This window comes from Bicyclus anynana, chromosome 2, assembly GCF_947172395.1.
Source record: "Bicyclus anynana chromosome 2, ilBicAnyn1.1, whole genome shotgun sequence".
Classification (NCBI taxonomy): Eukaryota; Metazoa; Arthropoda; class Insecta; order Lepidoptera; family Nymphalidae; genus Bicyclus; species Bicyclus anynana.
The window spans coordinates 18,442,730-18,456,228 of record NC_069084.1 but is presented as its reverse complement, the minus strand read 5'-3'; the positions used below and the strand labels follow the sequence as shown (position 1 = coordinate 18,456,228).

The 13,499-nt window shown below is 36.4% G+C and overlaps 1 protein-coding gene across 1 annotated transcript in view; it reads right to left on the bottom strand.

Annotated features, from left to right (window-relative positions):
- Positions 1 to 1,549: 1,549 nt before the first annotated feature.
- Positions 1,550 to 13,499, bottom strand: part of LOC112053011 (uncharacterized) — a 95,654-nt gene continuing 83,704 nt past the window's right edge. The window contains exons 22-31 of the mRNA XM_024092269.2: positions 12,799 to 12,977; positions 12,385 to 12,529; positions 11,840 to 11,958; positions 10,689 to 10,851; positions 9,899 to 10,059; positions 8,518 to 8,691; positions 7,802 to 7,996; positions 6,695 to 6,865; positions 6,041 to 6,185; positions 1,550 to 5,555 (exon numbers count right to left, since the gene is read on the bottom strand). Of these exons, the coding sequence (XP_023948037.2) occupies positions 5,261 to 5,555; positions 6,041 to 6,185; positions 6,695 to 6,865; positions 7,802 to 7,996; positions 8,518 to 8,691; positions 9,899 to 10,059; positions 10,689 to 10,851; positions 11,840 to 11,958; positions 12,385 to 12,529; positions 12,799 to 12,977 (1,747 nt within the window). The 3' untranslated portion in view covers positions 1,550 to 5,260. The remainder of the gene's footprint in view (positions 5,556 to 6,040; positions 6,186 to 6,694; positions 6,866 to 7,801; positions 7,997 to 8,517; positions 8,692 to 9,898; positions 10,060 to 10,688; positions 10,852 to 11,839; positions 11,959 to 12,384; positions 12,530 to 12,798; positions 12,978 to 13,499) is intronic.

The following is a 13,499-nucleotide window of genomic DNA, read 5'->3' as shown; positions in this document are numbered from 1 at the left end:
AACTGTATCGGTTATTAGCCTGGTTTTACGTGCTTAGTGAGCTATAATTTAAATATTGGGTTATGTTCTTGCAAGATGCACATATTTAGAAATTCTGAGAAAAAATGTCTTTTACGTTGTAGTCTGTTTAGTAGGATTGAAAGGTGAAAGTTAGACAGACAGACTAATTACTTTCGCATTAATAGTAAATATGGATTAGTTATTTTTTCATTATAAGTTTTTTAGTCCCTTAATTTTTCCATTGGCACTTACCTAATTCTGTTAGCACAATACATAACTAACTAACAAATACAGACACTTATTTGCTAAGCCATAGCCAAATAGCGCAAAATACATAAACCTACATAATTATATTATCATGTGCGTACATAAATAGTTTCGTTCTAGTTAATATATGCGAACAAATCTCATTAGCACTAACTCGCTAATTAAGTCTTCTTACATAGTGAAGTTAGTTAACTATGGGCCTCATACGAAGGCTCAGTCACACAGCGAGCGATGGAGCGAGCTAGCAGAGTATTTCTACGTGATCGAATCAATGTTGGATCGAATCAGAGACGAAGACATCCGCAGAAGCACTAGTAGGTAATTGACACAGCTCAATGAGTCGCGAAGCTCAAATCTCAATACGTGTACATTTTCAAATATTGAACCGTACTATATGGTAGTGGAAAATGCCTCGTTGGTCAGTGGTTAGCCTATGTGGTTTCGGCCTATGATTAGGTCCATGGTTATAGAACTGGGTTGCGCTTTGATATCAGCCACTGACGATCAAGTAAGCTCACATGCCAGCAGCGTTAACGGCTTGATGACGAGGTTACTACACCATTGATGCTATAGATATTGTATTGTTATATAAGAAATTGTATTGTTGTCATCAACTGTAAATTATAATTTTGTATGTTTTTTTTAAGAGAGCAACTGTTGAGTTTCTTGCCGGTTTTTTCTCAGCAGAACCTGCCTTCCTTGACTTATCAAAAGTGCTTGTAAACTGAGTCTATTTGAAATAAATGAATTTTGATTTAGATTTTGACAATTTTATCGGGCTTCAAGCCGTTAGCACTGCAGGCATATAGGCTTATGGAATGGTGAGTGGCTAGCATTAAATAACTTATCTATCATAAAAGAAATTCTCAGCCGTTAGTGAGGAAGTTAATGGGCTTACACCTCCGTGCCTTGGATAGCATGATAAGCCGTCCGTTATGGTCATTATTAGTAACATTTGACAGTGATCGTTAAGGAGTTTATATAGCCTCGCATTGGAGCAGCGTGGTGGCTCAAAGCTCCATAATTTGGTAAACAAAAAAAAAGTAAACTTTGGCTGACTTTGTTGTGTGCTCTCTCGGACCAAGGCGCGTTTGGAACCCTCGTAACTTTAATTTTAAGTTATCGACTTTAATTATCACCATTAAATGGCATAACTTGACGTTTCAAAAGTGCTTGTAAACCTAATTGAAATAGATACATGAATTTTGGGTTTTTTTATGCCCTCATCTATAAATCCAGTAGAACACGGTCATAGGTAATTAAGCAATAATTAAAACAGACATTTATATGTTTTATATAATTTATTCACAATCGTTATGTTATGTAGGGAACAGAATTATAATACTATAGTATTATGTTAGGAAAACTTATGTTACGTCCGGACAAATTTATCTAACTTTGACAGTCAGCGAAAAACGTTCATTTCTTTGTTGGCCAGTCACTTAGACAACGGAGTTTCGCCATATTTTATAAAATTATTATAAATAAATAAATAAAATAAATTATGTTTGAATATTTTGATATGAGACATTCGCGTAAATAAGGTCAATTTGAACTAATTTATACGTAAAAAGCAAAGATTGACTGGAAGTTTGTAAAACAAATAAGATTATAAAATTTCAAAATATAAATTTTCAAAACAGTTTTAGCTTCCTTACATTAAACGTAACATTTTTCAATATGTAAACTATAAATATAAACGCACAAATAACAAAGATATTTGTAATTTTGTTTGATCATCTACGACGTCATTAATTCGTGCCATTTTGTATGGGGCGTTTTTCAGGGATCCTTGGCAGTGCGCAAATATGACCCTTTAAATCCATGTAGCTCCGAAAGTAATGATAGCAGATATCCTGTTACTTTTACAAAATTGCTTTACTATTAGCATACTCTTAATTTATATACAATTTAAAAAACTGTCATCGTCCCTATTGACACAACCCAGAAAAAAAGAGTAAGAGAGGACAAAAGTACAATATATTATTTGAGATTATAGAAAAATTTGTATGGAATTTAATTTTTTGTTGACCATCAAAGTTACTCAACTTGTTTGCATGTCATAATCGGTAGGACATCAATACTGCTTTACTCGGATCTATTTATTTAATTTATAGCTATAGTATCGCTATAGTAAAATATAAATATTAAGATATGCGATTTCTTTTGATATGCATATAATTTCTTCAGCTCAAGTTATATTTGAAATATATTCCAAGATAAGAATTCCAAGAAAACAAATAAAGATTTTATATAGTAATTAAAAATTGGTACAACAAAAATTAAACGGACCCATTTTTTGTAACACCTTCATTCATATAATATTATAATGAAATAGTCGGGGCTTATTTTTCTTCTTGTAATTTTAAATGTAAAAAAATATTAGTAAAATCATATCTAAGATGTAACATATTACGTATAATACGTACAAATGCCTTTATTTTATATTAATATAAATAAAAGTGTCTTGTAATGGGTTTATTTAGCTACCATTCAAGTATTTTTGTCAGGCTTCCCAAAACATTCCTACGAGAATGAATGGAAGATGTCATTTTAGTAAGATATTTCGCTATTCTATAATGTTATTATAGCTTGCACAGTATGAGTTTCAAATTCGTTTGTATTTTTCTATTTTAGTTTTTTATTTGCTTTATTAATCCACAAAATAAAACATACATACAACCGAACGTAGAACCTCCTCCTTTTTGGAAGTCGGTTAATTTCAAACTGAGACCCGATTTATGCAGAATGATGAAGAAAGTTATTTTAAATTAAGTAGTAACCTATTCAGGAGGCATATCCGCATATTTGTTATCGGACGCACCCAAGAGGCACCGAAGTCTCCACGATGGCGATATAGAAAAACTTTCCCCTCCATGATTACCCAAAAACTGAGCATGGTCATGAATAAATATTTTGTTCCTGGGCCTAAGCAGTAACCATATTGCGTGATGCTAGGTTCTAGGGAAAAGTAATTATTTGGATACCATTACTGCTATGCTTGTTAAATTAAAATTTCAAATAATCTTTGGTACGAGTAGCCTAAATTGACAAGCGGATTAAAGTCAGTGGGTTCGAGTCCATCTCCTTGAACTATATTATCGGTTGTCCTAGATTTCTAATTGGGTAACTCATCACAGATTAGAAATAGTTTTGTTATCTAAAACATTGTTAAACTTGAGCTGAATTACGTTAATTATTTAAAGATAATGATTAAAAATTGTTCCAAATTTGTGCGCTGTGTGGAATTAGCGTTAAAATTTAAAAGTTTTTTGTGAACTACCCGCACAGATAAGTTAAACGTTGACGGAGACGATCGTTTTGTACTAAATAAAAAAATTAATTGAAAAAAATTTACGTTATATGTCCGACCACTTTAAAAACAATATATTATTCGTTTATTCGTAAAATTCGTATTAGATATTCCCTACTCCATAATATACAAATATTATAAATGCGAAAGTCAGTATGTCTGTCTGTTACTTTTCACTGCTAAACTACTGAAATAAATAGGACCTTGGGGCAGAATATAGACTACATATACCGGAAAATACTTGGTTCCCACAGAATTCGTAAAAAACAGACTTTTACATAAAAAAATAAACTGTACTTCGGGTATACTCCGAGTAAATCAAATTATTTATGGTGTATATTTAATTTTAATAAAAGTTTCTTGTCTCTAAAGAAAATTGTTTATCTGTGCGCGGTACGATCTATTACATTTACAAATATTTTATAACATAAATTATGTAGGTACTTATCGGAATGTCTAAAGTAGTAATAATTACATATTACAGATATTAGATATACATATATATAAAGACTATTCAACAGATTCTCTAATAATATAATATCTTTGGCGAAGCAATATTTACATTTTAAAAGAAAAAAAATATTTTGGAGGTAACATTTCAAACGTTCCTAATAATATACAAATTATTTTCCTACTTATGTAAATATATTTAATTATTAATATATAACTAGTTATTTATTTAGTCTCTTTAGTCAAATCCTTAATAATATGTTCTTTATATTATTATCAAGTTTAAAAATAAAATAACTGCTTGAAAAATATGAAATTTAAAAGTTAATTTTTTACACTAAGTATTGTAGGTATTATTACTTCTAAGCGGGGGTAATGGGCTACTTTGATCGCTTAATATCAGTGACCAAAAGTCACTTTTTATGCAATTGTAATGTAAATATTTTTTTTTTACACTGGACAAAAATGGAATTTTTACAGCAATATTTGTTTCAAGCCATTTATTTTAATATTAATAAAGTCATAATCTTTGTATATAATAAATATCGTCATTTGGAATGACAGGAGGTATTTAAATAATTTATATGAAAACTGTAATTTTTAATTTTGGCACAGTAATAGGTAGTCTAAAAGAAATCATTCAGCTATTATTATTATAACTAAAATTTTTTTACCTACTATGTATAAGTTTAATACTGAGCCATATTCGTCTTGTCTTTTTAAATACATCTATTTTTCTAAAGTTCTTAGCCTAAAATAACTTACACATTTCTTAGTTGCCCTTCAAAGTTAGTTCAAATTTAAAATTTAAAGCAACAAAATGTGAAAATATTTTATAACATCAATAGAAAAGAGTTATAAACTAAAAAACTGAAAAGTTGCACTTTTTGGTTAAAAGTGACAAACTGTGTCATTTCCCAGGACTGTACCTACAAGCCGTTAGAATGTGAATAACTCTTATTGCTAACTCTCGTGGACTGGAAAGTAGAATAAGAGGAAGCGAATGTTTGTGCTTGTATAATTTACTACGCAGAGCAGCCTGCACAACGCAGGTTGCTGAGGCTAAGTTATTCAGCCACCACTTTCAAACGAAAATTATATACTCGTAAGTACAAAGGAACACAATATGGAAGTCATTTATTCTATAATAACTTAAAACATTTCGTAAGTTTTTTGCACAACGTTAATTTAATTTCGGATTTCCTTCCACACTAAACGCCTCACATAAAATTATCTCTCTGTATCACGTCTCAATAGTCTGTTAACTCTGTAAATTCTATTTTTGTAGGTCTCTATCGGAGATCTCCAGAGCATTTTTGATGCGGCGACTCTAGTAACCGCAGCTTTGTAGCTCTCTGGAGACAAAATGGCGGGCGTTTCGCGCCTTTTCAAGATGTCGGTCGGGAAAATGGCGGCGTCTGACAACATGGCGTCGATGTCGCCGTTGAACATTGCGAGAGAGTCGCTCGACGTGTAGTTGCTCACTGGAGTGCAGAGGGGAATGGCGTTAGACCATTTCCTGTTCCTGTAATATGTAGAAACAAAAACTGAAGAAACAAATATAGGTATAGTTTTTCCTGATTTTGTAAGTGCCGTAGGCTCCTTATGGGACCTCAGCGGCGTCACCGGGGGATACAACTTATAAGGCATAGATAGAGGATAGATTGTATCCTAAAAACTAAAAGCGTCTAGTAGTCATAATACTCTTTGGTTTTTAGACTAAGCTTCTACGATTATGGAGTTCAATATGTCTTAATTTATGACATTGATTTTAGCTTCCATTACTAAAGTCAAGTTAACTGTTTTATATTCATCATCTTCGTATCTAGATGTGGGAGTGTGTAATTTACGCATTTCAGACTTAAAATCTTCAGTGTTTCCAGATTTTGGGTTTATTTTTATTTGAAATCAAGTTTAACGAATAAAAGAACAGGATTGCAATTATTCATTTATCCTCCACGCATTCACATCTGGAATGAAGTTTTAGTAATATTTTGCAACGGGACTTACTTAAGACATCTAAGCATAGGAGCGCCTTTCAATCTGTAGCCAGGTTCGCAGGTGAAGGTGACAGTTTCTCCTATTTTGTAGTAAAACTTCACGGACGACATCCGGCCGGATATCGTCGTGCCGGGGTAAGTGCAGGCTTGCGCACCTGAAATATTAATTAATTTGCTAAATTTAGTTTAATTTCACCACCTAGAAAAAGAGAATGGGGATAGGCTTTCATTGGACACGAAAAATCCTCAACAATTCTCAAATCCGTTGAAAAGTTCAATTTCTCTGAATGGATAAAAAAAATTGTGTTTAATGTTTAAATAATATCATCTTCATTATCATCACGACGATACACTGCGTTCACTGCAGGGCAGGCATTTTGTTGGTATCTACTTTCAAACACCAAGGTCCAGAGCCATAAGACTTACTTGTCCACCTAGTGGGAGGTCGACCAATATGCTTTCAATGCGAGGTCGTCACTACAACGCCTTAGGACCTCAACTTTTACCGGATCAACGAACTACTAAGTAAATGTTGGTTATAATATTGTCATTTATGCATGTGCTTCTGCTTCGCCGAAAAGAAAAAATGCTTTAAGATTACAACATACTCGTATGCACAGAACAGAAAACGCTAAATATTATTTATATCACAAAAAGTACTTACAAGTTGGAGGTTTGTCACTCCACCGTCCGCTGTCCTGGCAGACCAGAATCGGTCGACCGTGCAGCGTGTGTTCAGGGTTGCAATGGAACTGTAGCACATCACCAGCTCTGTACGGCGGACGGCCCAGCACGTAGCCGGAAGCTGGTGGGGGGAGAGCTGGACAGGATACTTCTGCAATCACAAGAAATTCCTCTTGACAAAGCTCCCCTTAATCACTTATAAATGGTGGTAATGGTAGTCGATGTTAGGCGAAATACAAATACGTTTTAAATGGAATATGAAAAGAAATAATTGATGAGACTGCAACGCTTGAAGTTCGTAATTTATGTATGGTATTGTATTATTTACTGGTTTAAGCAGTTCTTAGTGCTTGGTCACAGTGAATCAGTGTCTTGCAAATTGTGTATTTGAATATAAGCTTGTTACTTCGATTTGTATTGAAGCATACTGAGTCACTGTGAACAAACACTAGTGCTATCTAGCAGGCGGTACGTTGCATTTACCAAACCTGTTCCTAAAAATTGATCGTTGAAGAAAACTAGATTACCTATGAGCCAGAATCGATGCAACTTCTCGAACTGCATGCAAGCGATTTGTTAAAAACAAAAATTACAAGCCCAATAGATTTAGGACTCTACCTGATTGCTAGTTCCCAATCTTCAGAGACTTGTCTAATGTGCAAAAGAGAAATTTCTTACAGTTTAGTCTATTAAATTGCTTTATCAAAAAGTTAGTTGCACAATTATTGTTCATAATATCATTTAGTAGTCACATAACATCATTGGAGTGTAGTAATACGAAAACTTAATCATGTTTGTACTTATGCTTAATATAGGTTAGAATTTCACCGAGATTATATTACAACGTATGCCTGAGATAGTCCTTGGAAATAACTCAAAGTCTGTCAGCCCAGTCTCCTACCACATGGTGCATTTATAGAAGCAGGGAACAAAGGTCCTCACTAAATTATCCAAGCGAATATTTTTTGTTTTTGGGATAATACAAAAAAATAATTGCAGTTGCCAGACTTTTCGTGCCAACCCTTAAGCTTAAAGTATGTCTTTAACTAATATCTTTCAGCGAAAGTTGAGGTAGAACTTGTCTTACCTCTGCAAATAGGGAACGGTCGTGCCCAGTCGGCAGCGGGCAAGCACACAGTCTCCGTGGGCCCATCCAGTGCCCAGCCCGGGGGACAGGAGAAGGCTGCTCGCCCCCCCACCCCGCGGGACACCACTGCCACCCGCGGCCGCCGCTCGCCCTCTCCGAGTTCTGTGTCGTGGATCACTTCACCGCATTCTACACCTGGAAACAACGTTGTCGTATTATCGTCATACATTCACCATTGGAGATACGCCTCTATTATACAGCGTTAAGTCCTTTTCTAACCCTTTTCACTCACAAGCTATTTGCATTCAATGTTTTGCTGCGCCTTAAACTTCTTAGTTCTGCCGAACCGTGGTGTCGGTGTCTACTCAAGGTCGCGATCGATCATCGATTAGTCGTCACAGACGTGCTAAGCTCGAGAGAGTCATTATGTTATTTGAAATTCTAAGCCATATAACGCTGAGCTACTTACAGTACAGACTAGTATCACTGATAGTGTTCCTGTTTCATCGTGGCTTTTGTTTTTATATTAGTAAACAACTATCCTGCCAATATCGTGACATTAAGGATTACAATCAAGTTTAGAAATATTCTATGAACCATAAGTACTCCTTTCAGCTTAGCACGTTACTTCTGAAATCTGATCGTCTTTTATCAATTAGATAAAATTACAGACAGTCAGTGCTTGACTTGTCGTCGAGATTAATTTCTCAACTTACTTTCACACACAGGTAAAGGGGCACTCCAGTTGCCAGATGCTCTGCACACGAGGGTGGGGGGACCGAGTAGTGCGTTACCGTTGGCACACGAGAACTTGATCTCCGTGCCAAGCTGCGTGCCCAGTGTACTCGCTACCAGGCCTCGGCGTATCGGCAGCGGAGGGCAGTGGACATCTGTGGGTATTAACAGACACTGACTGTATATTGGTTCCTACCCTTTGTTTTATATTCTTTGGCATTTTTCTTTGATCACTTGTTATTGATTATGGTATTGGTCATCATTTAGCTTTCTCACGTTTAGAGATATGTCGTAGTGCGTATCTTAGACTTACAGGACATGTTTTTCAAATCATTAAAAAGGTCTTGTGGTACCACAAGACTGGCACCACGGAAGAACAATGCAAATTCACCCTTCAGGTGAAGGACACAGGCCTCGTGTTTAGAGCAGAGTCGATATTTGACACATACAGTATGCCATGTGCATAATATAGACTCAGCATGCAGTTATTGAATTGAATAATTGGAGTTTACTCCTTAAGAATCGATTTTTTATATATAAGGCGCCCGGTATGAGAAAAATCCGAGGGGTAAAACCAACTGAACTAACGAAAAAGTGTCACGTTTTTGGTGCGCACCTTTAGTGCGCAACTTTCTAATTTAGCTGTGAGTGTATTGAGACGTACATAGGGTATGCTGTATAGGCGACTATACCTATATACTATATGTTATTGGGCTTGTTTGTTTAATGATTATATCATTGTAAGAGTAAAATATATAATGTGAAGTATATTATAAAGTCTATTAGTTATTTTACAATTCTATACATTTAGTCTTCTTTAACATAAGTATTACTAAAGCCCTACTCGATGTGCACTGTTTACCAACAAAAAAAAGTGTGTATGTTAAAAAAAACAAAAAGTTAGCTCGAAGCACGTCTCAATACTCGCGCCTTATAAGTGAAAGGTGCGCAACCGAGGTGCAGCAGGCCGCGGCGTGCGCACCCGCCTACAGCGTGCACATGGGTGCGATGTGAAGTTGTTGGCGGCACAGCGCACGGTGAAAGGTGCGCAGAATAGGTTGCGCACAAAAAACGTAACGCATGTCATTTCATAACTTATTGGAGTTTACTCCTTAACAATCGATTTTTCATTTAGACCCCTCGGTACGTTTTTTGTGCGCAACCTATTCTGCGCACCTTTCACCGTACGTAGCCGCCATAGCGTGCACATGCCTAGCGCGTCCGCATGCACGTGCACGCTGTTGGCGGGCGCGCACGCAGCGCTGCACCTCGGTTGCGCACCTTTCACTTTTCAGGCGTTGCTATTGAAAAGAGTAAACTCCATTCGTGCGACGGAGCTGACACACTTTTTTTTGGAACTACCTTCAACGATGATCTCAATCTGGTGGCTCTGCCTGGCCGGTGTTTCGCAGCGGTATACTCCCGAGTCCTCCTTCACCGCGCTCATGATGCTCAGGCGGTACTCAAGCTGACTGTCGCGACCGGGATCTGTGGTCCAGCCTTCAGAGTACTTCTTGTCTAATCTAAAGACAAACATATTGAAACATTATAACTACTAAGATGTGCGATGGAAAGATACTTAGCAATCAAAACTCTTATTCTAGATTCAGTTATAAAAGGATATTTTTCTAAAGTCTAAAAACTACTAGATATTTAAGGGATACACATATGAAGTAACTCAATCAAAATTATACGCTACAATTGAATCTGCCTTGAGATTGTCACTGAATCTCTTTAATTCACTGGTTAACCTGTACGAATATGGATTACGATCTCCTAGGTTTTAGTCGTAGATAGGGCTATAAGGTTGTTTAGAGGAAACAAGGAATTTAGAAGTCATGCTCGTTTGCCTCGAAATGTACGCTAAATCCTCGGATATTACGAGTATCATTAATACAACATAGTGATTGTTGGAAGAGAGGTTTGTGCATCCTCTGGCCAATTTACAATGGATTCTTTTTCTAGAATCGCCAAAGCTTCAAAAATTAATGGGAATATCAGTTACATACATGTTTTAATTTTCGCAGCGATAACGTTTGTAGTAAGATAATCTGTATTATGTAAGTTAGAAGCTTGTGTGGTCATTAAAATAGTATGACGATGATGATGTGGTTAGTACTGCTGTACAGAATACTTGTTGTAGACTACGTACTCCGGATCATGGTGAGTGACGTTCCACTTGGGGTTGCCGAAGCGCCTCATCCACAGACACTCCATGTGCAGCGTGGTGCCGGGGTACACCAGCAGCCGGCCGTCGTTGGTCTGCGCGATGGGCCCGTCGGCGTAGCGGAGCAGGATCGTGGGGGGCTTCTCCACTGGAAGCGAAATGTCCATCCATACACTAATGTCATCAAGGCGAAAGGTATTTTACTTTTGTATGTAACGAATAAACTCAAAAACTACTGTACCGATATAAAAAAAACGTTTCATTAATTGAAAGCTAAATTATTAAGGAGTAACACACAGCTTGTAGATGATACATTGCAAAAAGTAAGACTTAGGTATAATTGTGTTGGTGGCTAGGATTTATAACATTTTTTAGAAACAGAATACGTTGGACTGTTTTTTCTTATAGTTAAAGTTGACGGAGAATCAAATTATGCGCGAACGCACAGAATATAACAAAAAAAAAGTATACACGGTGGAATTGAGAAACCTCCTCCTTTTTTTTAAGTCGGTTTAAAAACCACCGTCCAATCTATAAGTATCATACTTTGCAGGTATTCAAATAACACCTGGTACAACTGATACTTCGGTCAACCTATGGCTTAACCTTATTTGACAGTAATTACATTGCCAATCACAATGTTCAGAACAAAGCATTGACTCTAAATTTAAAACCAACACCTGTTACAGAAGAATAAGGTTGTTGTGTGTCGTCGTCGTCGTCATCAACCCATATTCGGCTCACTGCTGAGCTCGAGTCTCCTCTCAGAATGAGAGGGGTTAGGCCAATAGTCCACCACGCTGGCCCAATGCGGATTGGCAGACTTCACACACGCAGAGAATGAAGATAATTCTCTGGTATGCAGGTTTCCTCACGATGTTTTCCTTCACCGATTGAGACACGTGATATTTAATTTCTTAAAATGCACACAACTGAAAAGTTGGAGGTGCATGCCCGGGACCGGATTCGAACCCACACCCTCCGGAATCGGAGGCAGAGGTCATATCCACTAGGCTATCACTGCACTGCTAGGCTGTTGTGTGTGCCATTGAATATTGGCGTTTTTGATGAAAGTCCAATCACATCGCAAAATACCTATATTTACAATAGTAAAGTTCATATTGCAGGATACTTACTGGCATAATCATTTTCTTGGTTAAGCCCAAAACAAGTGGGCTTAACTCCATCCCACGCACCACCGATACATTTCCGAACCTGAGAGCCAGATATCGCGTATTTGCCTATGTCACTGCATCTGAAATAAAAATTAATAAATTATTATGAACTACAAAATTATCAGTCTTCGAGTCGATCTATGTTTTGCCATTTTTGAAAGAACTCTAAAACTGTGGTTTATGGTAAAATGGGTGCATAAATCTGGGGGAATAAATTAAAAAGGGGTCATGCATTTTTATAGATTTTGTTTGTATAGCTAATTGAATAAATAAGTAAACTTTCCTTAAGTAAGAAACCTAATAATAGGCTAGTTTTCGTACTAAAAAGAATCACGCTGAAATTATCTTGCAAACGTAACAAAAAAATTAACAAATCAGAAACCACTTGTTTAAAAAGGGTTCTTGGGTAAAATAAGCAATAATAATAATTGTAATGTGTGTGCTAATTTTCCAAAGATGAATTAATAAATAGTGTAGCAAATGTAATCTCTCAAACAGCAAATTACCTTGAAACAATAACAGAACCGGGAGGAAAATCGACAGTCTCCGTGATCTCAAGGTCGTTGAAGAAGGAAACCACATGAGGCTCTTCATTCCGGAAAGTGCAGCTGTTGTTGCTGAGTAGCTCCTCGCTCTGAGCTTCTAAGTCATCTGAAAGAAATCGACACTTAACAAGACCTGACTAACAGTGTTATTGCTTCAACATTGTCAGTCTATTTTAACGGCGCACTGCAGGGATTGCTTTCCTTTATTTATTAATTTAGTTTTTGTTAACAAAATTAAAGTAAATCAAGCAGCAAATAAGTGATTCTTTCAGAGAAGATCTTCTTTGGGAAATTTAATTTTTTTGAGATCAGTTGACTAATCATTAATTTAACAGTTATTTACGACACGGGGAAGAGTATAATAATCCAACTTACCGCAACTGAAACTTTTCCCCACCCAGTTGCCGTGTTCACAGATAAGCTTCCACGTAGTCCTCTCTCCCATCAATGACGCAATACATCGAAACGTCACTTCGGTGCCGTGAGGGTAGCCGGCCACTTCTACAGTCGCGTTGACTTCAGATCCATCACGATAAATAAGAGTTCCTTGTACCCTAATTAGAATTGTAAAAAGGTAAACTAAAATGCGTAGATAAAGCTCAATAGTTAAGAAATAGTAAGAATATTTGTAAAGTATAGACAAAATATCAACACAAAGTAGAACCCCCCTTATTGTTTAAACAGCATGCAACTATCATACGAGAAATTCGCCAAAAAATCGCAACATAACGCAAGCTCGGCCAAGACAGAAAGGAAAAAGCCAAAAACAGCGATGTAGCTGTCTCATTATTTTCACATAAAGTTTTAAACTAAGCCCTGCCTCCTGAGGATTTCGATATCGTCGAAACGATAAGGACCGAATCAAAGAGTAAATCTAGAAAACCAAATGTATGAAAAAGTTTTACTGAAGAAACGATTAATATAATTATTGGAAAAGAAGTCACCAAACATGGTGACGTTGTCAATGATAGTGTCGAATTAGGTGAAAGTGATGAAGCTATTGATTTGGATGTTGATGATGATCAGAAATATGATGAAGTTACAAAAGCAAAAGTCCGAACCTAGAAGGCTCTCAC